General features: G+C 51.5%; 2 protein-coding genes across 3 annotated transcripts; both read left to right on the top strand.

Moving 5' to 3' along the window:
* The first annotated feature begins 5,931 nt into the window (after positions 1–5,931).
* Positions 5,932–16,196, top strand: LOC127772283 (probable amino acid permease 7). 2 transcript variants are annotated; one of them, XM_052298307.1, is made up of 7 exons: positions 5,932–6,295; positions 6,407–6,643; positions 9,021–9,114; positions 14,484–14,698; positions 14,902–15,035; positions 15,140–15,367; positions 15,492–16,196. In XM_052298307.1, exons 1-7 carry the CDS (start codon positions 6,205–6,207, stop codon positions 15,891–15,893), a joined length of 1,401 nt encoding a protein of 466 aa, XP_052154267.1. In that variant the 5' UTR covers positions 5,932–6,204; the 3' UTR covers positions 15,894–16,196. The 2 variants fall into 2 exon arrangements, with proteins under 2 accessions (XP_052154267.1, XP_052154268.1); XM_052298308.1 differs by lacking the exons at positions 5,932–6,295; positions 6,407–6,643; positions 9,021–9,114 and adding exons at positions 13,511–13,744; positions 13,861–14,094; positions 14,245–14,338.
* Positions 16,197–17,041: 845 nt separating this feature from the next.
* LOC127769522 (transcription factor MYB80) lies at positions 17,042–18,505 on the top strand. The gene is made up of 3 exons (XM_052295110.1): positions 17,042–17,229; positions 17,321–17,450; positions 17,550–18,505. The coding sequence occupies exons 1-3, from the start codon at positions 17,097–17,099 to the stop codon at positions 18,403–18,405; spliced, it is 1,119 nt and encodes a 372-aa protein (XP_052151070.1). The 5' UTR covers positions 17,042–17,096; the 3' UTR covers positions 18,406–18,505.
* The last annotated feature ends 63 nt before the right edge of the window (positions 18,506–18,568 follow it).

Genomic DNA, 18,568 nt, shown 5'->3' with positions numbered 1-18,568 from the left:
GAAAGAAACAGCGGGTGGTCAAGCAGAATATCACAGCAAGAACATATACAGGACCTACACTACAGGAAGCTGAAAAGAAGAGACGATCTATCCAACACGGCGCCGCACGATCGAGCTCTCCCTCTCCAATCCCTCCCCAAACCCCGCGGTTGCAAGCAAGCAAGCAGGAGCAGCACGCAGCGGATTTCCCAGCTCCGAAACCGCAGCAACCCACCTCCCCTCATAAACCCTACCGGAGAGATACCAAGAACCCCACGCGAGCACGCACGAGCAGAGATAGATCAACCACATGCCGGACGGCCGGGAGAGAGACGAAGAAGAAGCTAGCGGAGGTGGAGGGGAGGGGAGACGACACGCGCGTACCAATCTCACCTACCTCACAGGACGAGGAGCCACACACGGCGGCCGGTCGTCGTCGGGGAGGCGCGCGGGCGGCTGAGCAGAGCTGGGGGGTGGGTGTCCAGCTCGGAGGTGTAACCGCCTCAAAGATATCAGCAGCGACAAGAAAGGAAAAAGAAACCCGGAGAGAGAGAGAGAGAGAGAGAGAGAGAGAGAGAGAGAGAGAAGGCGAGGCTACCTACGCTCTCGATCTCAGTGGGGACTACTTGTAGTGAAGGGGAGAGGAAGAGGGGGTGTACGCTGCCACCACGCCGTGGGAGTGGGGGGGGGGGGGGGGGGGTGACCGGGTGAGTACAGGTAGTACAGGTCGGTACTGAGATATTCGCGGATGGGCCGCCGTGCAAACTCCGGACTACGCTCGCGCGTGCTCTCCCTCTCCCTCAACTGCTGCACAGATCAGAAGTGGATTTCAGATATACAAGGAAAATCTGGGATACCATTGCTACCTGAGTATTAGCTTATGAACCCATAGGACCGACAAACTGGACGCGAGCGACCATAGTCCACCACTGGTGGGAATCGCTTGCAACATGTCAAGACGGCAAGACGCACCCAAGCACAGGAGTCGATCCCTAATCTTTCTAATCTCTTTGAGAAGCTTGGAAGGAGCGAAACCAGCGAGTCTTCCAAAACAAGGAGCTAACCCACGTTAGCCCTAATCGCGAAGATAAAGGAAGAGGGTGAATTTTGGATTATGGCGGGAGCCAAACGCCTGGCAAAGATGTTACCGTAGATCCAGACCGTTGTGCTGTAATATTATTTTTTTCCTTACTTGTAAATTTACCCATTATATTTAATGAGTAGGCAAGCTTTGGCTATCGTTAAAAAAAATTGCTGCTTGCGTTGGGGGTAGATGAGAGGAGCAATCCGTTAGTACTAGTAGCCTCTTTTGTTTGGAAAATGCTTGTAACCGGGCGTTCGACATGAGACGAAACGTCGGACAGCGCTCATGGTGGGACCCACTGTCAATTTTTTTCAACCCATGTCTCTTCCTAATCCTTATCCTCTCATTTATCTTCTCACGGTAAACGCTGGTAGCAGCGGCAACGAGAATAGATGGCGTCGTCGCCGGCGACCACAGCACAACGGCACTAGGGCGACGTGGAAAGGAAGGAGGCGTCGGACCTGGGCACCGGCAGCCATGGTGGCAGTGGCAAGAAGAGGAAGGAGCCATCGTCGCCAGCGGCCATGGTGACGGCAAGGCGGCACGGAGAGAAAGGAAGCGCCGGACCTGGCCACTAGCAGCCATGGCGGCGGCGGCGGCGAGAAGAGGTGGCATAACCATCGTCGTCGGCGGCCACGGCGGCAGCGGCGGTGACAAGGCGACGCGGAGAGGAAGGAGGCACCGGACCTGGCCACTAGCAGCCATGGTGGCGGCGGCGAGAAGAGGTGGCGTAGCCATCGTCAGTGACGACAAGGCAGATGGATCCAGGCTACAGGTTTGTTGCAGTCTATTTTGTATCTTTGTTGCATTTTATTGTATTCGAGTGTTTCATTCTCTTGTGTTCGAATGTTGCACATGATGCACACCATATTTCTTTGATGTTGTATCTTTATTGTATTTTATTGTATTCGAATGTTTCATTCTCTTATTTTCGAATGTTGCACATGACACACCATGTTTCTTCAATGTTGCACGTAGTAGTATCTTGATGTCTCGATCTATTTGCGTCTAATTGAAACATTTTTCACCAAGCGAAGAAACATTTTTACCAAGTAATGAAACATCTAAAACATTTTTTGTTGAAACATTTTTTTAGTAAGGTATGAAACATTGTTTTATACATAGTGAAACACCGTCCGGAGTTTTGACTAGGATCAGACGTCCGATCTCTAGTCTTCTCCCTTTTGTTTGCTTGTTTGTTGAGGATTAGCGATCTTAGGTTAAGAGGATTTAATTTGTTACCCATTCTCTCTCTCACACATTTCGGTAGTTTTATCCCTATCTGTAACAATTCACTCCTGTGCTACGATTAATTATTCACTTCCTTGGAAAAAAATGTAAGATGGTGTGTTAGTTTTTTATACGGTGTTCGATGCATAAGAGCATGTACAATAGCAGACTATATATAAGCTGGCTATTAACACATATCAAGAAGATGAAAGAAGAGAGAGATGAGTAGCGTGCTACAAATTAATTTGTAGCCAACTGCAACATGAGCTCCAAGGTACAATATGTGTATGACAGGTAGGACCAGATATTAATAGTGCACTATATATTGATGGGTAATTATTATATGAATTAGCTATTAAAATTACTATAAATGATTTGGAACTAGTAGTTGACTATACTATTACACTTGCTCTAGGACCATAATATGTCATCACCAGCTACAAGATTAACGTCGTATGTAAATGCTTCCAAATATGTTTCTTCTACTTAGCAAGTTGTTTCTGTGTACACATTAATTGAGGTAGTGTTAGTTCTGAAAGGAAAAAAGTAGTGTTGCTTTTTAGTAGTACACACATATATACGCCCTGGCCCCCAAGTAGCAGTTGCTAAGGAGTACACCACTAGTGACTCTTTTTTTAAATTACACAGTACAATGCAGACACTCACAACGCACGCGCACTCACCCTTATGAACGCACGCACGTAAACCCTACCCCTATGAGCATCTACGAAAACTGGGCCGGCAAATTCTTGAGATTGACGAAGTCACCACAGGCGCCTCGCTGCTACACATGTGAGACGTGCATATCTGGATGAGCATGCACCCATTACTCTGTGATGGCCAATTAATTTCAGTACATGCTAATTGGATGTGTTCAGCATCCTACTACTTCCTCGGTCCCGAAATAGTTATCTTTTTAGGGTTCAAGTTTTGTCCCACAATACTTGTCACTTGAGAGTACTACTTGCCACATCAGTCACCTCCAATTCAAATTTCTACCCATTCTACCCTCACCATTCTCTTACTTCCATTCAAATAAGGGGCAATATAGTCTTTACTTCTCAAATCTTAATTTGTGCTAAACAACCTAGAAAGACAAGTATTGTGGAACGGAGTAAGTACTTTACTAAGAGGGATGAAATACCGGAGAACTTCAATGGGAAAAGAGACAGCTTCCCCATAACATACTTAGGGTTGCTGCTCACCACAAGCCACATTAAGAGAATTCACCTGCAACTAGTCATGGACAAGTTGCAATCAAGGCTTGAGGGAAACTAATCCAGTAAGCACGGCGAAAGACACTAGTCTCATATGTGCTAAGTTCCATACCAATCTACTCCCTCACTGCCTTGAAGCCACCAAAGCAATTCTTAACAGAAATGAATAAGATTATAAGGAAGTTTCTTTGGGCCAGTGACCAAGAGATGAGCGATGGGAAATGCAAAGTAAATTGAAAGAGGGTATGTTCCCCAATCAATCTGGGAGGCCTCGATATTTTAGACCTTGACAAGTTTGTTAGAGCGTTGCAACTCCGATGGCTGTGGTTTGAGTGGGATTGCCCCGACAAGCCGTGTGTTGGGACGCAGCCATGGACCTCCCTGAAGAACAAAATTGTAATCTCCCTCAGAACCAAAGGTGATTATGAACATATTATCTCTCAACGCCTTGTAGTTCATGTCAGCTCTCTACCTCCAAGCCCTACTCATGTCCTCAAATAAAGCTGTTGCGTTTGGAATTCTAAGCGAATAGAAACGTGACAGGATAGTCCATTGTCCAGCCTTTTCCACCTCATCCTCCTCCAGGTTAACCTCTATCGCCTCCTCCTCCTCATCGCCTTCAACGTCCTCTGTGAACAGAGCCGGACCCTGGGATTTAGTACCAGCCATGTCTGTATTAAAACCCGTTGCCGCTTGCGAGTTCATCATCTCCCGAAGAAAATCATGCTTCGTCGACCCCTCTGCCACATTTTCTGAGACCACCAACGCATCTGACTTCCTAAGGATCGCTGCCGAAGAAACAACGCCAACATCCCCAGGAGGCTTCGGGTGGGTAATCGTCCCACTGACGATCCTTTTTTCACCCCCACCTCCCATGGCCGCCATGAGTTGATCCTTGGAAACTTGAAAGCAGAAACCTAAGAGCCAGAGGACAAAAGGTGTGTTCCCGTCGTATCTCCAATTGATCAACCAGGCTCCAATATATACCTGTGCACCTCCCAATCCGGATCCCACACGAACAAACAACAGATGGAAATGCCAGGGGCAGATCTTCCCTGCCATATCCTAACTAACCATCGATCACCAATCCCCTTACGGACGAACAACAAGGAATTACCTAAATCAATCCCGTGTAAAGTCTCCCCTCCAAAATCGTAACTCATCCAAACTGGGCCAAACTGCGCGGAGATGATCAGAACACCTCCTTCATCCAGACTCCACTTGGCAGGTGAGACCCCTGCAGACTTCCAGATCGGATCGGAGTAGAACTCCATCCCCAGCCATCTCTGAGGTAGAGATGCAAGAGCGGCCGCCCCGTCGCCGGGACGCCGCCCAAACCCTAACTCATCCGTCATTTTTATTTGGCTGTTCAAGACAGTCTCCTCTTCTAATATTCTTTACCTTACATGTTTATTGGTAGATACGTGGCATAATCTATATGTTCGCTATTTTTGTTTTCATAATTTATAACAAAGGCATGTGTCCTTAAAATCTTAAAACTCTTTCTCTGGCTTGATAGCACAAGACGTGTTATGTATGTGTGCATGCGGAAAAAAAAGGGAGAAAGGACTATTCAAAACAACGTTGGATAAACTGATTTGGACCTGGAGATGTGGGCCTCTTGGGCTAGTGTGGTCTTTTACAAACACTGGGTTTGCCAATTACTGGTAGTGCATGTCACTGGAGGCAAGGAGCTCACCACAGGCAGGAGAAGCTCCCAGGCATGGAGGACAGGAGGGGAAGCACAGGAAGAAGGAAGAAGGTGAGGTAACTATTTACATATGGATCCTATAAGTTTTATTTATTTTTAACTAGTATGCCACGTCAGCGAAACCGGTCACCCATATTGTCGTGGGACCTGATTTAACCCGGTTTAGTAAATTTTGAGGTTAAGATTTTCGGTATTGCTGTTTAGGATACGATTAAACCCGGCGTAAAGGTGAGGGATGCAAAATAAACTTATTCTTTACAAAATCTGGGTTTGCCAAGTTACTCGTAGTACGAGTCACTGGCCACTGGCACAGTGGCATCTCTAGTACTCCGTACTACTGCTACTATTTTTGTCCTGTTCAGATAAGAGTGGCACCGTACAGGGTGCAGTCTAGATGGACCTGGACAAGCCTAGGCAAAGACAGAAGACACCATCAATCCAAGGCGACTAATAATGAGGAGACACTGAAATAGGCCCCTGTCCAGAGAGAATTCTCCACGAAAAGAGGAGAACGAACCACATCAAAACCATCCGTTTTCACCTTCTTCCCTCTCCTGTAAATGCCCGGTCTCCGCGCTCCTCGGGAGAGATCCAGGATGTTCGGCCACCCACACAGCCACACTGCTTTGTAGTGGCAAATTTGCATGGCAAATGTTCGCTGAAATTATAGTGTTCTACCTCGGGGACGAATTGGCGACGGTTCAATCAGGTGGCGCCATGTCTTTAGCCAAGCTCGCCAATTCGCACATGCCTCCATTGTCACACACACACATGGCAATTGGCGAAGGAGCCAATCACGACATGGTTTCAAGCGTCCCTTTCAGAGAGAAGGGGGGGAACCACCATCATAAATCGATCGCCTCCAGTAGAGGCAGTTGAGCGACAGCGAGCCTGTCTCTTAAAAAAAATAAAATTAGTCCCCTCCACGCGCCGCGTGTTCCTCGTCCTCTGGTTGCCAGGACAGAGCACGGGGCCCGGCGGCGATGGCGCTCGGCGACGGGGACGACGGCGCGGCCGCCGCCGCCGTTCCTCTCATCTCGGATCGCCCCAAGCATGCCGCCATCGTCAGAAGCGGTGAGCGTGCACGAGCTCCCTCAATTCGTTCTGTTCCGATTCTTTTCTTGAATCCCCTCTTCTTCTTATTCTTCCTGGAATCTTGGTCGATGTGTCTGAATGTTCGAGCAGGGACGGAGTGGACGGCGGCGGCGCACGTGATCACGGCGGTGATCGGGTCCGGGGTGCTGTCGCTGGCGTGGAGCGTGGCGCAGCTGGGGTGGCTGGCGGGGCCGGGGATGATGCTCGTGTTCGCGGCCGTGACGGCGCTGCAGTCGGCGCTGTTCGCCGACTGCTACCGCTCGCCGGACCCGGAGGTCGGCCCGCACCGCAACCGCACCTACGCCAACGCCGTCGAGCGCAACCTAGGTACGCCCCCACTCGTGATTTCATCTCCCTCTCTCTCTCTTTCTCTCCTACATTCACAAGCATCGCACGGTATCCGTTTGATTGGTGGATTGAGACATTAGCATTTGACTTGGGGAAAAAAAGAAATAGTTTCTTGCCAATTTCTTCTCTCGTTACGTTATTTCATCTGTTCTTGAGAAAGTCTTTCTCGCTTAACTGGTCACCACACACACACGGGGTTATTAATTATGAAAATGCCATTCGAACGGGATGATATATTTGAGATATCATCCTTTCCTCTATTAATTAACCTGCGAGGCGCAACGAGACTATGTGCTGATTAGCGCTGTCCTACCACGTAAATGTCCCTGTCAAGCAAGATTGGTGAATCGTGGGGGTAAAGCGTAACATAAAAAAAGAAGAAAGAAAAAAGTGAGGCGCGCGCACACGGCCACGGTCACGGGCACCACTCGAGGATGGGAGAAGGCTCGTGAAATCCGCGGCCCGCACGCCCAGGGTCGCCGTCCGTCCGCTGCGCGCAGCTCACGCCGGCCTCACGGCACGCACGCGCCTCTCGGGGGGACGTAGCGACGCTCCCCCGTCGCTCGCGCGCGCGCGCGGGGCGGCATGCGAGTTCGCGAGTCGAACGCCCCAGCGAGTTCGTGGGGGAGTTGGTGTTTGGGTTTGGGCTGGAACGGCCGCGTGGGAGAAGGTAGCGCGTGTAACACATTGGAAGGCGGCGTACTGAAGAGGACAGGTGAATACGTGATCGCTGCTGATTCGGTACCGGTGTCCGCCGATTCGGCCTGATGTTAGTGGGGTCGATATGACAATTTTTTTTAAGAATGAATCATCCAATGATTGTTCAGAATAAACAACTTGTTCACGCGATGCTCGCGCACGGAAGGGGAAAAAAAGGGGTGAGCTTTACATGCCAATGTTTTATTGCCATGCTGGCAGAGGTCTCATGCCACGCCATAGGGGAGGTAGCATATTTATTTTTTAGAAAGTTTTGTTTAAAAATGTTTATACCGACTTTAACTATGATACGTAGGTACATTCTCTTTTCTTAAGTTGAACCAGTCTACAAAGAAAATCTTATTTAAAAATGATGTTATTGTGTTGCAAATATACCAAAATTGTAAGTGTTTCGGTTGTCATTGTTAAAGCAACCAATAGATACCAAAATTCTGTTTTCATACCTAATCAGATTTTAAGTTCTGAACTGCTTCCCCTTTACAAGAGCTATTGGAAAACAAACTCTAAACAATAAGGGTATGTTCAAAGCTAGAGCTCGGTATGGATTTTCTTCGTACTAGACATCAGCAAAGAAACTCCTACCTACAAACGACTATCTCTTTAGCTGACTCTCCATTAATATAGGGTAATAAAATGGCTAATAAATTCATTGCCTATAATCAAATGATAATTTCAGACTCACATATACTTGTATCTCTTCTCTATACAACAACTACTACATTGTATCTGCCAAATTTCTTCTGCGTGCAATTTTTACATGGGATCTGGAGGCCTAGCTCTGCTGAAAACCAATTCTACAATGGGGGCCTCTCCTCGAGTCTGCTTGTTTTTTGCACGAGAGGAGCCAATGCTTCAGCAATGTCATAGATAGCATTGTTGTTTCTCTCTTAGCTATCCTCTCTCTTCCACGTCATTTGATTTGCCTATGTGCCACTGAAGAGATCCGGCTAGTTAATGCCTTTGTACGTGCCCTAAGAAATGGTTTGGGCGAGTCGTTCTCTCGTCCTTTTGCGCATGTGCATTGGGAGCTGGCAAGCTCCCAGGCCCGGTCCTGTCAATTTAGTGGCCCGGAGCGAAGCTAGAAAGATGGGTCCTTTAATACAACTCTGATAATATAATGATGTTTTTAACAAATGTAATGCATAAAAAAACATTCTTATCAAATAAGTTGTATATCTTCCTCTTCTGTGCTTACTAAATATAAGTTCCTATGACCTATGGGCTCCTATATTCATAACATACATATATGGGGTTGGGCCCCTTGACTTCGAGGACCAGTGCGGTGGTACAGCTCAACCCCCACCTCAAGGCCGGGCGCCTGCACGCTCCCTCTCCAGTGGAGAGTGAAAAGGATGGGAAAGGGAATTCTAGGAAGCTAATTAGGAGAACTGTTGAAGTTAAGCCTAAAATTCTAAGATTGGAACCCATAATTGGTATCTATTGATGATGTTCTTATGGGGGCATAAAGATATATCATGTTTGGGATGGCATATTGGTAGGACAAATCCCTATCAACATGAACATCTGCACTATCTTGTGTGGGTCGTTAAAAAAATTGTTTAGAAAATTTGGTACGTTGGTTTTCGCTCCGTCGCCCATGGCTGACGATCACAGTGCAACACGGAATGGTTTTCAACAGGTAGCTCGAGCGCGTGGGTCTGCTTGTTGCTGCAGCAAACGGCCTTGTTCGGCTACGGCATCGCCTACACCATCACCGCCTCCATCAGCTGCAGGTACGCCACCCCACCTACGCGCCCCTCTACATTTGCCGCACTACGCATTTTCCACTTCTTTTTGTGCGCGGAAGCAAGCAAGCAAGTATGCCGAATTGCCGATGATGTTTGATATTTTCATCGCTTAATTACCTCGAGCAGCATCGAGCGCACACTACTCCGTTAGTCACACGATTTCACGTCCCCCTTTCGCGGTGGCCTCCATCGGCTCGCGGCGCGGAGCCACCGATTCCAGTTTCCTTCCCGTTTCACGTCTCCCTTTCGCATGCGGGCCGCTGTTCCGCCTCGGTTGCCTGGGCCCTGACGCCGCGGGCTGTGGCCAGAGGAATAAGTTCACTTTAGGTCCCTTCATTTGTCGCTCAGTCTGATTTTCGTCCTCAATCCACAAAACCGGATACAACGCTTCCCCCAACTTACCAAAACCGTGCAGACGAGGTCCCTTGGCAGTTTGGAAGGCGGTTTTGGCTGACGTGGCGCCTATGTGGCTGGTTTGACTAGGTCTCCGTCCCACATGGCATTGACGTGGCGCTTACGTGGCAATTATATTTCGGAAAAATAATAAAAATCGTAGCCCCACATGTCAGCTCCACACAAAAATATAATTTTAAAATGGTGGGGCCCATGTGGGCCTCACATGTCAGCCTCACTCTTCCCTTCTCTCTCTTCTTCATCTTCACTCCTCTCTTCTTCCCTCTCCCCTCTCCCCCTCTCTCTTCTTCTCGGGCAGTGGACGGGCGGGTGGGTGGCAGGGCAGGCGAGTGAGGCAGGCTGTCCGAGCTCCGGTGGCGGCGGCTCGGCGTGCACCATGAGGGGGGGATGAGGGACTCGGCGACGATGGGGGCAGGGGCAAGGGCCTTGGAGTTCTTCTTCTTCTTCTTGGCCGGCACCGGCACGGGGGGCGTCGGGCTTGGTGGGGATGGTGGCAGGCGCTTCAGCGATGAGGGAAGGAGGCGAGGCGGCGGCGAGCCTCGACGGGTGCCTTGGTGGACTTGGTGGCCGCCGGCCATCTCTCTCTTGCGCACGCTCGCCGTCCGCCGCCCTTCTCCCTGATGGCCGCGGGCCACCGTTCTTCTCTTTCTCGCGCGTGCTTCCTGGCAAGCCAGGGAGCTCGGGGAGGGAGGAAGGATGCCAGGAGGGAGAGGGGTGAAGGGCGGCGGACGGATCCACAACCGTCGCCGCCTAGCTCCTTCCCGCCGGTCATCGCCCTTCTCCCCGATGGCCATCGTTCCCATCGGCCGCCGGTCGCCGTTCTTCTCTCTCTTCGCGTGCGCTCGCCGGCCATCCACTTCCGCTAGGAGGCCTCTTCGCCACCCTCGTCGGCCTCCCCGCGTCCTCCCTCTCCGCTATCTCATCTCCAACTCGTCATCTCCCGGTGGGACGGCGGCGCACGGTGCTCGTAGTCGTCGTCGCCGGGCAAGGAGGGAGAGGGGGCCTTCTTGCCACCGGCCTGCTCCGACCACCACCCGCCCTACAATGCTGAAGAAGGGAGAAACAAAGAGGATAGAGATGACATGTGTGGCCACATGGGCCCACCTTTTTTATTATTTTATGTGTGAAACTGACATGTGGGCCCCATGGGGTTTATTATTATATTTGGATCAAATTACCACGTAAGCGCCACGCAAGTGCCACGTCGGACGAAGACCTAGTCAAACGATACACGTAGGCGCCACATCGGCCAAAACCAGGGTCAAATACTGTCGAGGGACCTCGATTGCACGGTTTTAAAAGTTGGAGGACGTGTTGTATCCGGTTTTCCGGACTAGGGACAAAAATCAGACTGAGCGACAAATTGAGGGACCTAGGATGAACTTATTCCGTGGCTAGATGGATCGGCACACCAACGGTCCAACGCTTCAAGGCCCGACTAGTGTCGCGGATGCATGGCCCAACAGGAACAAGGCCCGACTAGTGTTCCTTCCTGAGTTCACCTCAATACGGCCCCGATCGTCGATCGAGGCCCCGGGAAGACCACATGATGACCTCACCACCGCCAAAGCCAAACCAGAATAGTGGAGTAGTAGTAGCTTTCTGCCTAGATCCGGATCCTGGTCGTTTTCCCCCGTGTCTCGTTGCCAAGTTCAAGGGAAAAGCTGAGCCCAACTCGACGGCGGTTGCCTTCGGTTTTGGCATCGTCTGTTTGATGCCTAGCGAGCCAGAGAATGCCACGGAGAAATCTGCCCCGCAGGGTAGTTTTCTCGAGCCTTGCAGAAACTCACCCCAAGTCAACGAAACAGCTAAAAAGAAATAATTTTCTTCTTGTTTTTTCTTCCCGGTTACATGGAAGACACACATGTACCAGCACAAGCTCAGACATATACTGTGATTCGATCCCACAGTGGATTATAGTGTGTTCGGCAATGCTTGCGGCTGCAGCCGCCGGGCTACCACAGCCCAAAACGGCTGCAGAGGGCAGCAGCTAAAAATGGCCGTAGCCGCAGCCGCAGCAGCTATAACAACGAGCGTTTCTGATCAGCCGGTGTTTCTTCATATTCTTTGTTTCTTTAAAAAGGTCAAACACTAAAGAGAAAAAAGAGTCCTCTACATCAAATGGGCAAATTATCAACCACATCTAAAAAATTAAAATTTATACTTAGTTTTGAGGTTTTCTATTGTATTTTATTTTTTAGCATTTATTTTTAAATTACAAATAATATAGGTATAAAAGTATAGCCAGCATTTTGCTTCGTTCTCTTTTCCATGGCTCAGCAGCTAAGAAAAATTGAACCCTAAAATTTCTACATTTTTTATCATTTTTGCACCATTTCTTATTTTAAAATCAGACACCTACATCAGTCGAAACCCAAATCTAAAACAGAATAGATCAAGCGAATGTCATCCTCCTCTATTTCATTTCAGCTCCAGCCCGCTAACACCACTCCGCCACCGCCCACTATAAACTGTCTGGTGGTGCTCCTAAGCTTGTTGAATTGGCGGCAAGCTGATTTCGAGTGTGAACCTGAACTTTGCTGATAAATCCATTAATAATGCATCCAAGAGAGAAACGCCCAGGGATTTTTTGGGTTAGCTCCACAGGGTAGTGGGCTAACCGGCCTAAGTTCGGAGCCTCACCCATTTTATTTATTTGATATTAGATCATTCCCTAATACTCACGTTCTAATAATGCATCCAAAATGGAGTGGATAGCATCAAATTAGTTCCGAATGACCAAGTCGGGTTATTGGCTCTATGCTGCTTTTTTTTGACAAGAAATGGAATCCTGGACGGTCCAAAATTTTCCCAGAGGGTGGCAAAAGCCTCCACGGGGAGTCGACTAGTCGAGGACCATGACAGCTACTGTACAATGCCGATTGCAAAATGCAAAGTCAATAAAGGATTCTTTCTACAAACAATGTCAAAAGAGGAGATATATATGCATCGTTGCTTGGACGGGGACGCAAAATACTTTTGAAAAGTTACATATCTGTACAGGTTAATTTCGTACATCATACTTACTATCAGTCATATGCTACCAACTCTGGAGATGACAATCCCTTCATTTCTCTACCGTTTCCTCCTTCAAATTCTTATCATCTGTGACTTTGTGTCCTGGTACCTGGTTACCTCATCGAGCCAACATCAAGTAATCACGCTTATTGCCACAATTCCCTAGCGTGGGACTACCTTCACATCACGGCCACCGATCCAATCACGTCCACGAACCAATCTTTTTTCCTTTTTAAAGATCTTTTCGGTGGAACTCGGTTTTCAACACAATAGATATGTGTCCTTTTTTTTTTTCGAGAACGATATGTGTCCTGAGCAATGATAAAGCCGGTACGTACGATGGGAACACGAGGATGATTGGTGTTGGGCAGCCACCAAATTGGTGCCAAATTGGCAATTAGGCTTGCGCATGCAGTTTCGTGCAGGAGGCAGAGCAAATCTCGTGACAAATGAATGCTGAATCGTGCACTCCGTGCACTCGTGGACGGGGGCCCGTCGGCATGTCGGCCCATATGCCTTTTCGACTCGGGACACAGTTACAGCTTCCTGTTCCTTAATCTTGGGCTACCTTTCCACTCTTTATGAGCCGTTTTATCTTCGAATCCAAATGCTACTATCAAATTCTGCCAAAACGAGAACTGGGATAAAGCTTTTGCTCCATAATACTGGTATAATCCACATGCAAATGCCATTCATGATTCATCTGCCAAGTCCGGAAGACCTGTGTACCTCAACGCGGATATCCTGGTTATTAATCCATTCCAAACCTTAGTAAAACAGCGATATATACTACTAATAATATGTGTAGGGTGTCGAGGCAGCCGCGCTTTTCGCCCCGAAAAAAGGGGGGTCGCGGATTCGATCCGAGTCCAAGAGAATCAGACAAAGCCGTGACAGCAACGGCCTAGTGATCCAAAGCTAAGTAGTCGTAGTAGTCGTAGCCATCGGCGCGGTGGTCTCATCAGCAGCGGATCGCTCGATCGATCGCCTTATACCTCCACGTCTCGCCGTCCGTCTCCAACCCCAACCCCACCCACTGATCCTGCAGCTAGCTAGCCTCTTCTCCCGTCGCGCGGCGAACCAGGCGCAATGGCGGTGCACCACTCCCTCGAGGTGGCCGCCGCAGGAGGCGACGGCGGCGGCGGCCGATGCTACGACGACGACGGCCACCCGGCACGCACCGGTACGGTACACACACGCTCGTTGTACGTCGTACGTCGTTGTTCCCTGAACCCAGCGCACTGATCTGAATCCATCCATGCGCGCGCGGGGCGAATGGTGTGGCGGGCGTGCGTGCAGGGACGGTGTGGACGTGCGTGGCGCACATCATCACGGCGGTGATCGGGTCCGGGGTGCTGTCGCTGGCGTGGAGCGTGGCGAAGCTAGGGTGGGTGGGGGGACCGGCCTGCATGGCCTGCTTCGCGCTCGTCACCTACGTCTCCGCCGCGCTGCTCTCCGACTGCTACCGCCGCGGCGACGACGACAAGGGCCCCCGGAGCCGATCCTACATGGACGCCGTCCGCGCCTTCCTCGGTAACCAACACACAACACACAAAATCAAAAGCTAGCTAGCGATTTACGACGACGCAAACCAAACCGAACTTCGCGTTAGCGAATTCGTGGCTAAATTCTGTATACTCTGTCTCTGTGTGTGCACATGGCGCGGCGAATTAACGTGCTCAGGCAAGAAGCACACCTGGGCCTGCGGCTTGCTCCAGTACGCGAGCCTGTACGGCTGCGGCGTCGCGTATACCATCACCACCGCCACTAGCATGAGGTAGTAGCAGCTAGCCCAAGAATCGATGTGCAGGGAGAAACGTGATGGATGATGCATTATGAGTTTTGCAGCGTGGTGTTTCTGTTTCTGTTTCTGTTTCTTCCGTTGATTTTTTTTTCTTCGGGTTTTGGTGTGTTTTTTGCAGGGCGATCCTGAGGTCCAACTGCTACCACACGCACGGCCACGACGCGCCCTGCAAATACGGGGGTAGCTACTACATGCTCATGTTCGGCGCGGCGCAGCTGTTCCTCTCCTTCATACCGGACTTCCACGACATGGCGTGGCTGTCGGTCCTCGCCGCGGTCATGTCGTTCTCCTACTCGTTCATCGGCCTCGGCCTCGGCCTCGCCAACACAATTGGTACTCTCTGCTTTGGTTTCAGAATCCAATCTGTTCATCCTTTGAGGCTTTGAGCTGCTCAGTCGTAGTACTAGTGCATTTACATGTTCTGTGAGACTAGATGGTCTGATAAATTGGTTCTGAACGATGCGCACTGCAACTAAACATGTAGTTTGTGAACATTGAGATTATGTAAAGTTGACAAACCTGTTGCTGTTCTTCAGCTAATGGAACGATCAAAGGAAGCATAACAGGTGCTCCAACGAGAACCCCTGTGCAGAAGGTCTGGCACGTCTCGCAGGCCATCGGCGACATCGCATTCGCGTACCCGTACTCATTAATCCTCTTGGAAATTCAGGTGCACACATAGGAGTACATCTCATCGATCTGAAAGTCTGAAGCCTGAAGTACAACAGTACAGTCGCTGACGAATTTCTTCCGTTACGGTCTGTGTTTGTGCAGGACACACTGAAGGCTCCACCGGCCGAGAACAAGACGATGAAGAAGGCGTCCATCATCTCGATCGTCGTCACCACCTTCTTCTACCTCTGCTGCGGCTGCTTCGGCTACGCCGCCTTCGGGAGCGACGCCCCTGGCAACCTCCTCACCGGCTTCGGCTTCTACGAGCCCTACTGGCTCATCGACTTCGCCAACGCCTGCATCATCCTCCACCTGCTCGGCGGCTACCAGGTACACAGCACCAAGAAACCATTTCAGTGTGCACTGATAGAACTGAAAATAATCCTGAAACACAATCAGTCACTGATCGACATTGCCGGATGATGATGACTGAAAAAAAACTTGTTTTGATCAGGTGTACAGCCAGCCGATATACCAGTTCGCGGACAGGTTCTTCGCGGAGAGGTACCCGGCGAGCCGGTTCGTGAACGACTTCCACACGGTGAAGCTGCCGCTGCTGCCGCCGTGTCGGGTGAACCTCCTGCGGGTGTGCTTCCGGACGGTGTACGTGGCGAGCACCACGGCGGTGGCGCTCGCCTTCCCCTACTTCAACGAGGTGCTCGCGCTGCTCGGCGCCCTCAACTTCTGGCCGCTCGCCATCTACTTCCCCGTGGAGATGTACTTCATCCAGCGCCATGTCCCGCGGTGGTCGCCCCGGTGGGTCGTGCTGCAGTCGTTCAGCGTCCTCTGCCTCCTCGTCAGCGCCTTCGCGCTCGTCGGCTCCATCCAGGGCCTCATCAGCCAGAAGCTAGGCTAAAGATTTAGCCTAGCATCCTGAATTTCGGATTTGCTTTTTCTTTGTGTAACCGTAATGGGATGAGAATGCATTTGGTGGTCGTGTGTTGTTTGTAACAACTGGGGAGCGGAGCTTTGTCCCTGGTGAATGGCGCGATGAACTCATGAACAATAGCATAGTGGTGGTGGTACATTGTGTCTGCAGGGGTCAGAGGGTGGTGGCACTCTGTTTTTCAGTGCCTTTCCTCCTGTGCTGCAGAGAAACTGCTCCTATATATGTACAGAATGTCGTCATATTATTGCCATGATACTTGGAACGGTGAAAGGAACCTGCTCTTGAATGATGTATAAATCAGAGAGAGAAAAAAAGACTGCTCAGTACTGTGTTTATCTATCAGCTTCGTAGAGCTCGGTATGCATCGATTAATTGGTTTCAGGTCGCGTTGGCATTGAGCATGCGTAAGCCATGTATCTGCGTGGTTGATTTTACTGAAATGGTGGGAAAAGAACATGATTCAGGGTGTTCTTGGAACTGGCAGCCGCTGGCCTTTGTGTTCTTGATGATAAGGATAGGGGAATAAAATAGCATCCTCATATCAAGAGTGTAATCAACTAATCATAGTGCTGCAGCCCATAGAAATATGCATTCCCCTTGCTTGTAAAGATCCTACTAGGATAAAACTGTGTGCAGAAATGAATCGTTTATCTTTGACAGTTTTTTTTTTCTTTTTGAGTCTATCCTCCTGAACCTAAGGCTGTAAATTTGTTCGGACAAAGGATCATTACTCATAGCCTGCTATGTTCACAAGGTTTTATATTACTGAATAGTGGTGTTTCATCAAGCAGCATTAGTGAATAGTTGCAGTGGCAGTGTGGTGCAGGGCGTCAGTGAGCGAGATGGCGAGGCGAGAACGCGAGCGGCGCCGGGAGCGCGCGGGGCTTGGACCGTGGCCGTGAGGGGGGTTGACCCGGCGCTGCGCGGGTGGGCAACCTGTCCCGCCCCCCCGGGGGGAGGCTCACGCGTTGCGCGGGCGTTGAATTCTTTATGCCGCCCATGCCGCCTTCGCCCCCCGTCCGCGCGCGCGCGCGCCCACTCGCCGGCGCGGCAGCGCGCGCGCGCGCGCGCGGGCGGTCGCGAGGCCGCGAGCCTATTTATAACACGCGGCGCGGCCGTGTGAGCGCCGCACGCACGCAGCAGCAGCGGAATCTCGACGGCGGCGACATCATGGGGCGGGTGCCGTGCTGCGAGAAGGACAATGTGAAGCGCGGGCAGTGGACGCCCGAGGAGGACAACAAGCTGCTCTCCTACATCACCCAGTACGGCACCCGCAACTGGCGCCTCATCCCCAAGAACGCCGGTACGTTGGCGCGCGCGCCGCTACCGGCGAACGCGTGGTTGCAGCAGCGGCGGCGCTCTGACCGGGGTGTTTGTTGCTGGAACGTTGGCAGGGTTGCAGCGGTGCGGGAAGAGCTGCCGGCTGCGGTGGACCAACTACCTCCGGCCCGACCTCAAGCACGGCGAGTTCACCGACGCCGAGGAGCAGACCATCATCAAGCTCCACTCCGTCGTCGGCAACAGGTAGGCATCAACGAGTGGTCTCGCTACACCGTCTTGTGATCTTGGGTCATTTTTGGAGGAATGTATTGAGCAATGCGGGATGGGGCTGTGTGTGGCAAGGTGGTCGGTGATCGCGGCGCAGCTTCCGGGGCGGACGGACAACGACGTGAAGAACCACTGGAACACGAAGCTGAAGAAGAAGCTGTCCGGGATGGGCATCGACCCCGTCACGCACAAGTCCTTCTCGCACCTCATGGCCGAGATCGCCACCACGCTGGCGCCACCGCAGGTGGCGCACCTCGCCGAGGCCGCGCTGGGGTGCTTCAAGGACGAGATGCTCCACCTCCTCACCAAGAAGCGCCCCTCCGACTTCCCCTCGCCCGCCGTGCACGACGGCGCCGGCGCCGGCGCCAGCGCGTCCGCGCTCGCCGCGCCCTGCTTCCCCGCCGCGCCGCCGCACCACCCGCAGGCCGACGACACCATCGAGCGCATCAAGCTCGGCCTGTCCCGCGCCATCATGAGCGATCCCTCCACCGCCTCCGCCGCCGCCGCCGCCGCCGCGCCCTCCGCCCCCGCGGAGGACAAGCCGTGGCCGCCCGGCGACATGTCCGAGGGGCTCGCCGGGATGTACGCCACGTACAACCCGGCGGCGCACGCGCACGCGCAGGCCCAGGCCGAGTTCCGGTACGACGGGGCCTCCGCGGCGCAGGGCTACGTCCTCGGCGGCGACAGCGACCAGGGCACGTCGATGTGGAGCCACCAGAGCCTGTACAGCGGGAGCTCCGGCACCGAGGAGGCCAGGCGGGCGTTGCCGGAGAAGGGCAACGACAGCGTCGGCAGCAGCGGCGGCGACGACGACGCCGCGGACGACGGCAAGGACAGCGGGAAGGGGGCAGCCTCCGACATGTCGGGTCTGTTCGCCTCCGACTGCGTGCTCTGGGACTTGCCCGACGAGCTCACGAATCACATGGTGTAGCTAAGCTATAAAACGCGGGAAAACTTAGCACGGCGAAGCACGCCATGATCCACATCACTTGCAGTTGCAGGTGGTGAGAATTGGATAGAGCGAAAAATTGCTACCAATAATATTGCTGAAAGAGTGACAGAAAAAGTGAAAAACTATAGTATGTAGCTGGCAA

Source organism: Oryza glaberrima, chromosome 4 (genome assembly GCF_000147395.1).
Source record: "Oryza glaberrima chromosome 4, OglaRS2, whole genome shotgun sequence".
Classification (NCBI taxonomy): Eukaryota; Viridiplantae; Streptophyta; class Magnoliopsida; order Poales; family Poaceae; genus Oryza; species Oryza glaberrima.
This window is presented reverse-complemented; position numbering and strand designations above follow the sequence as displayed.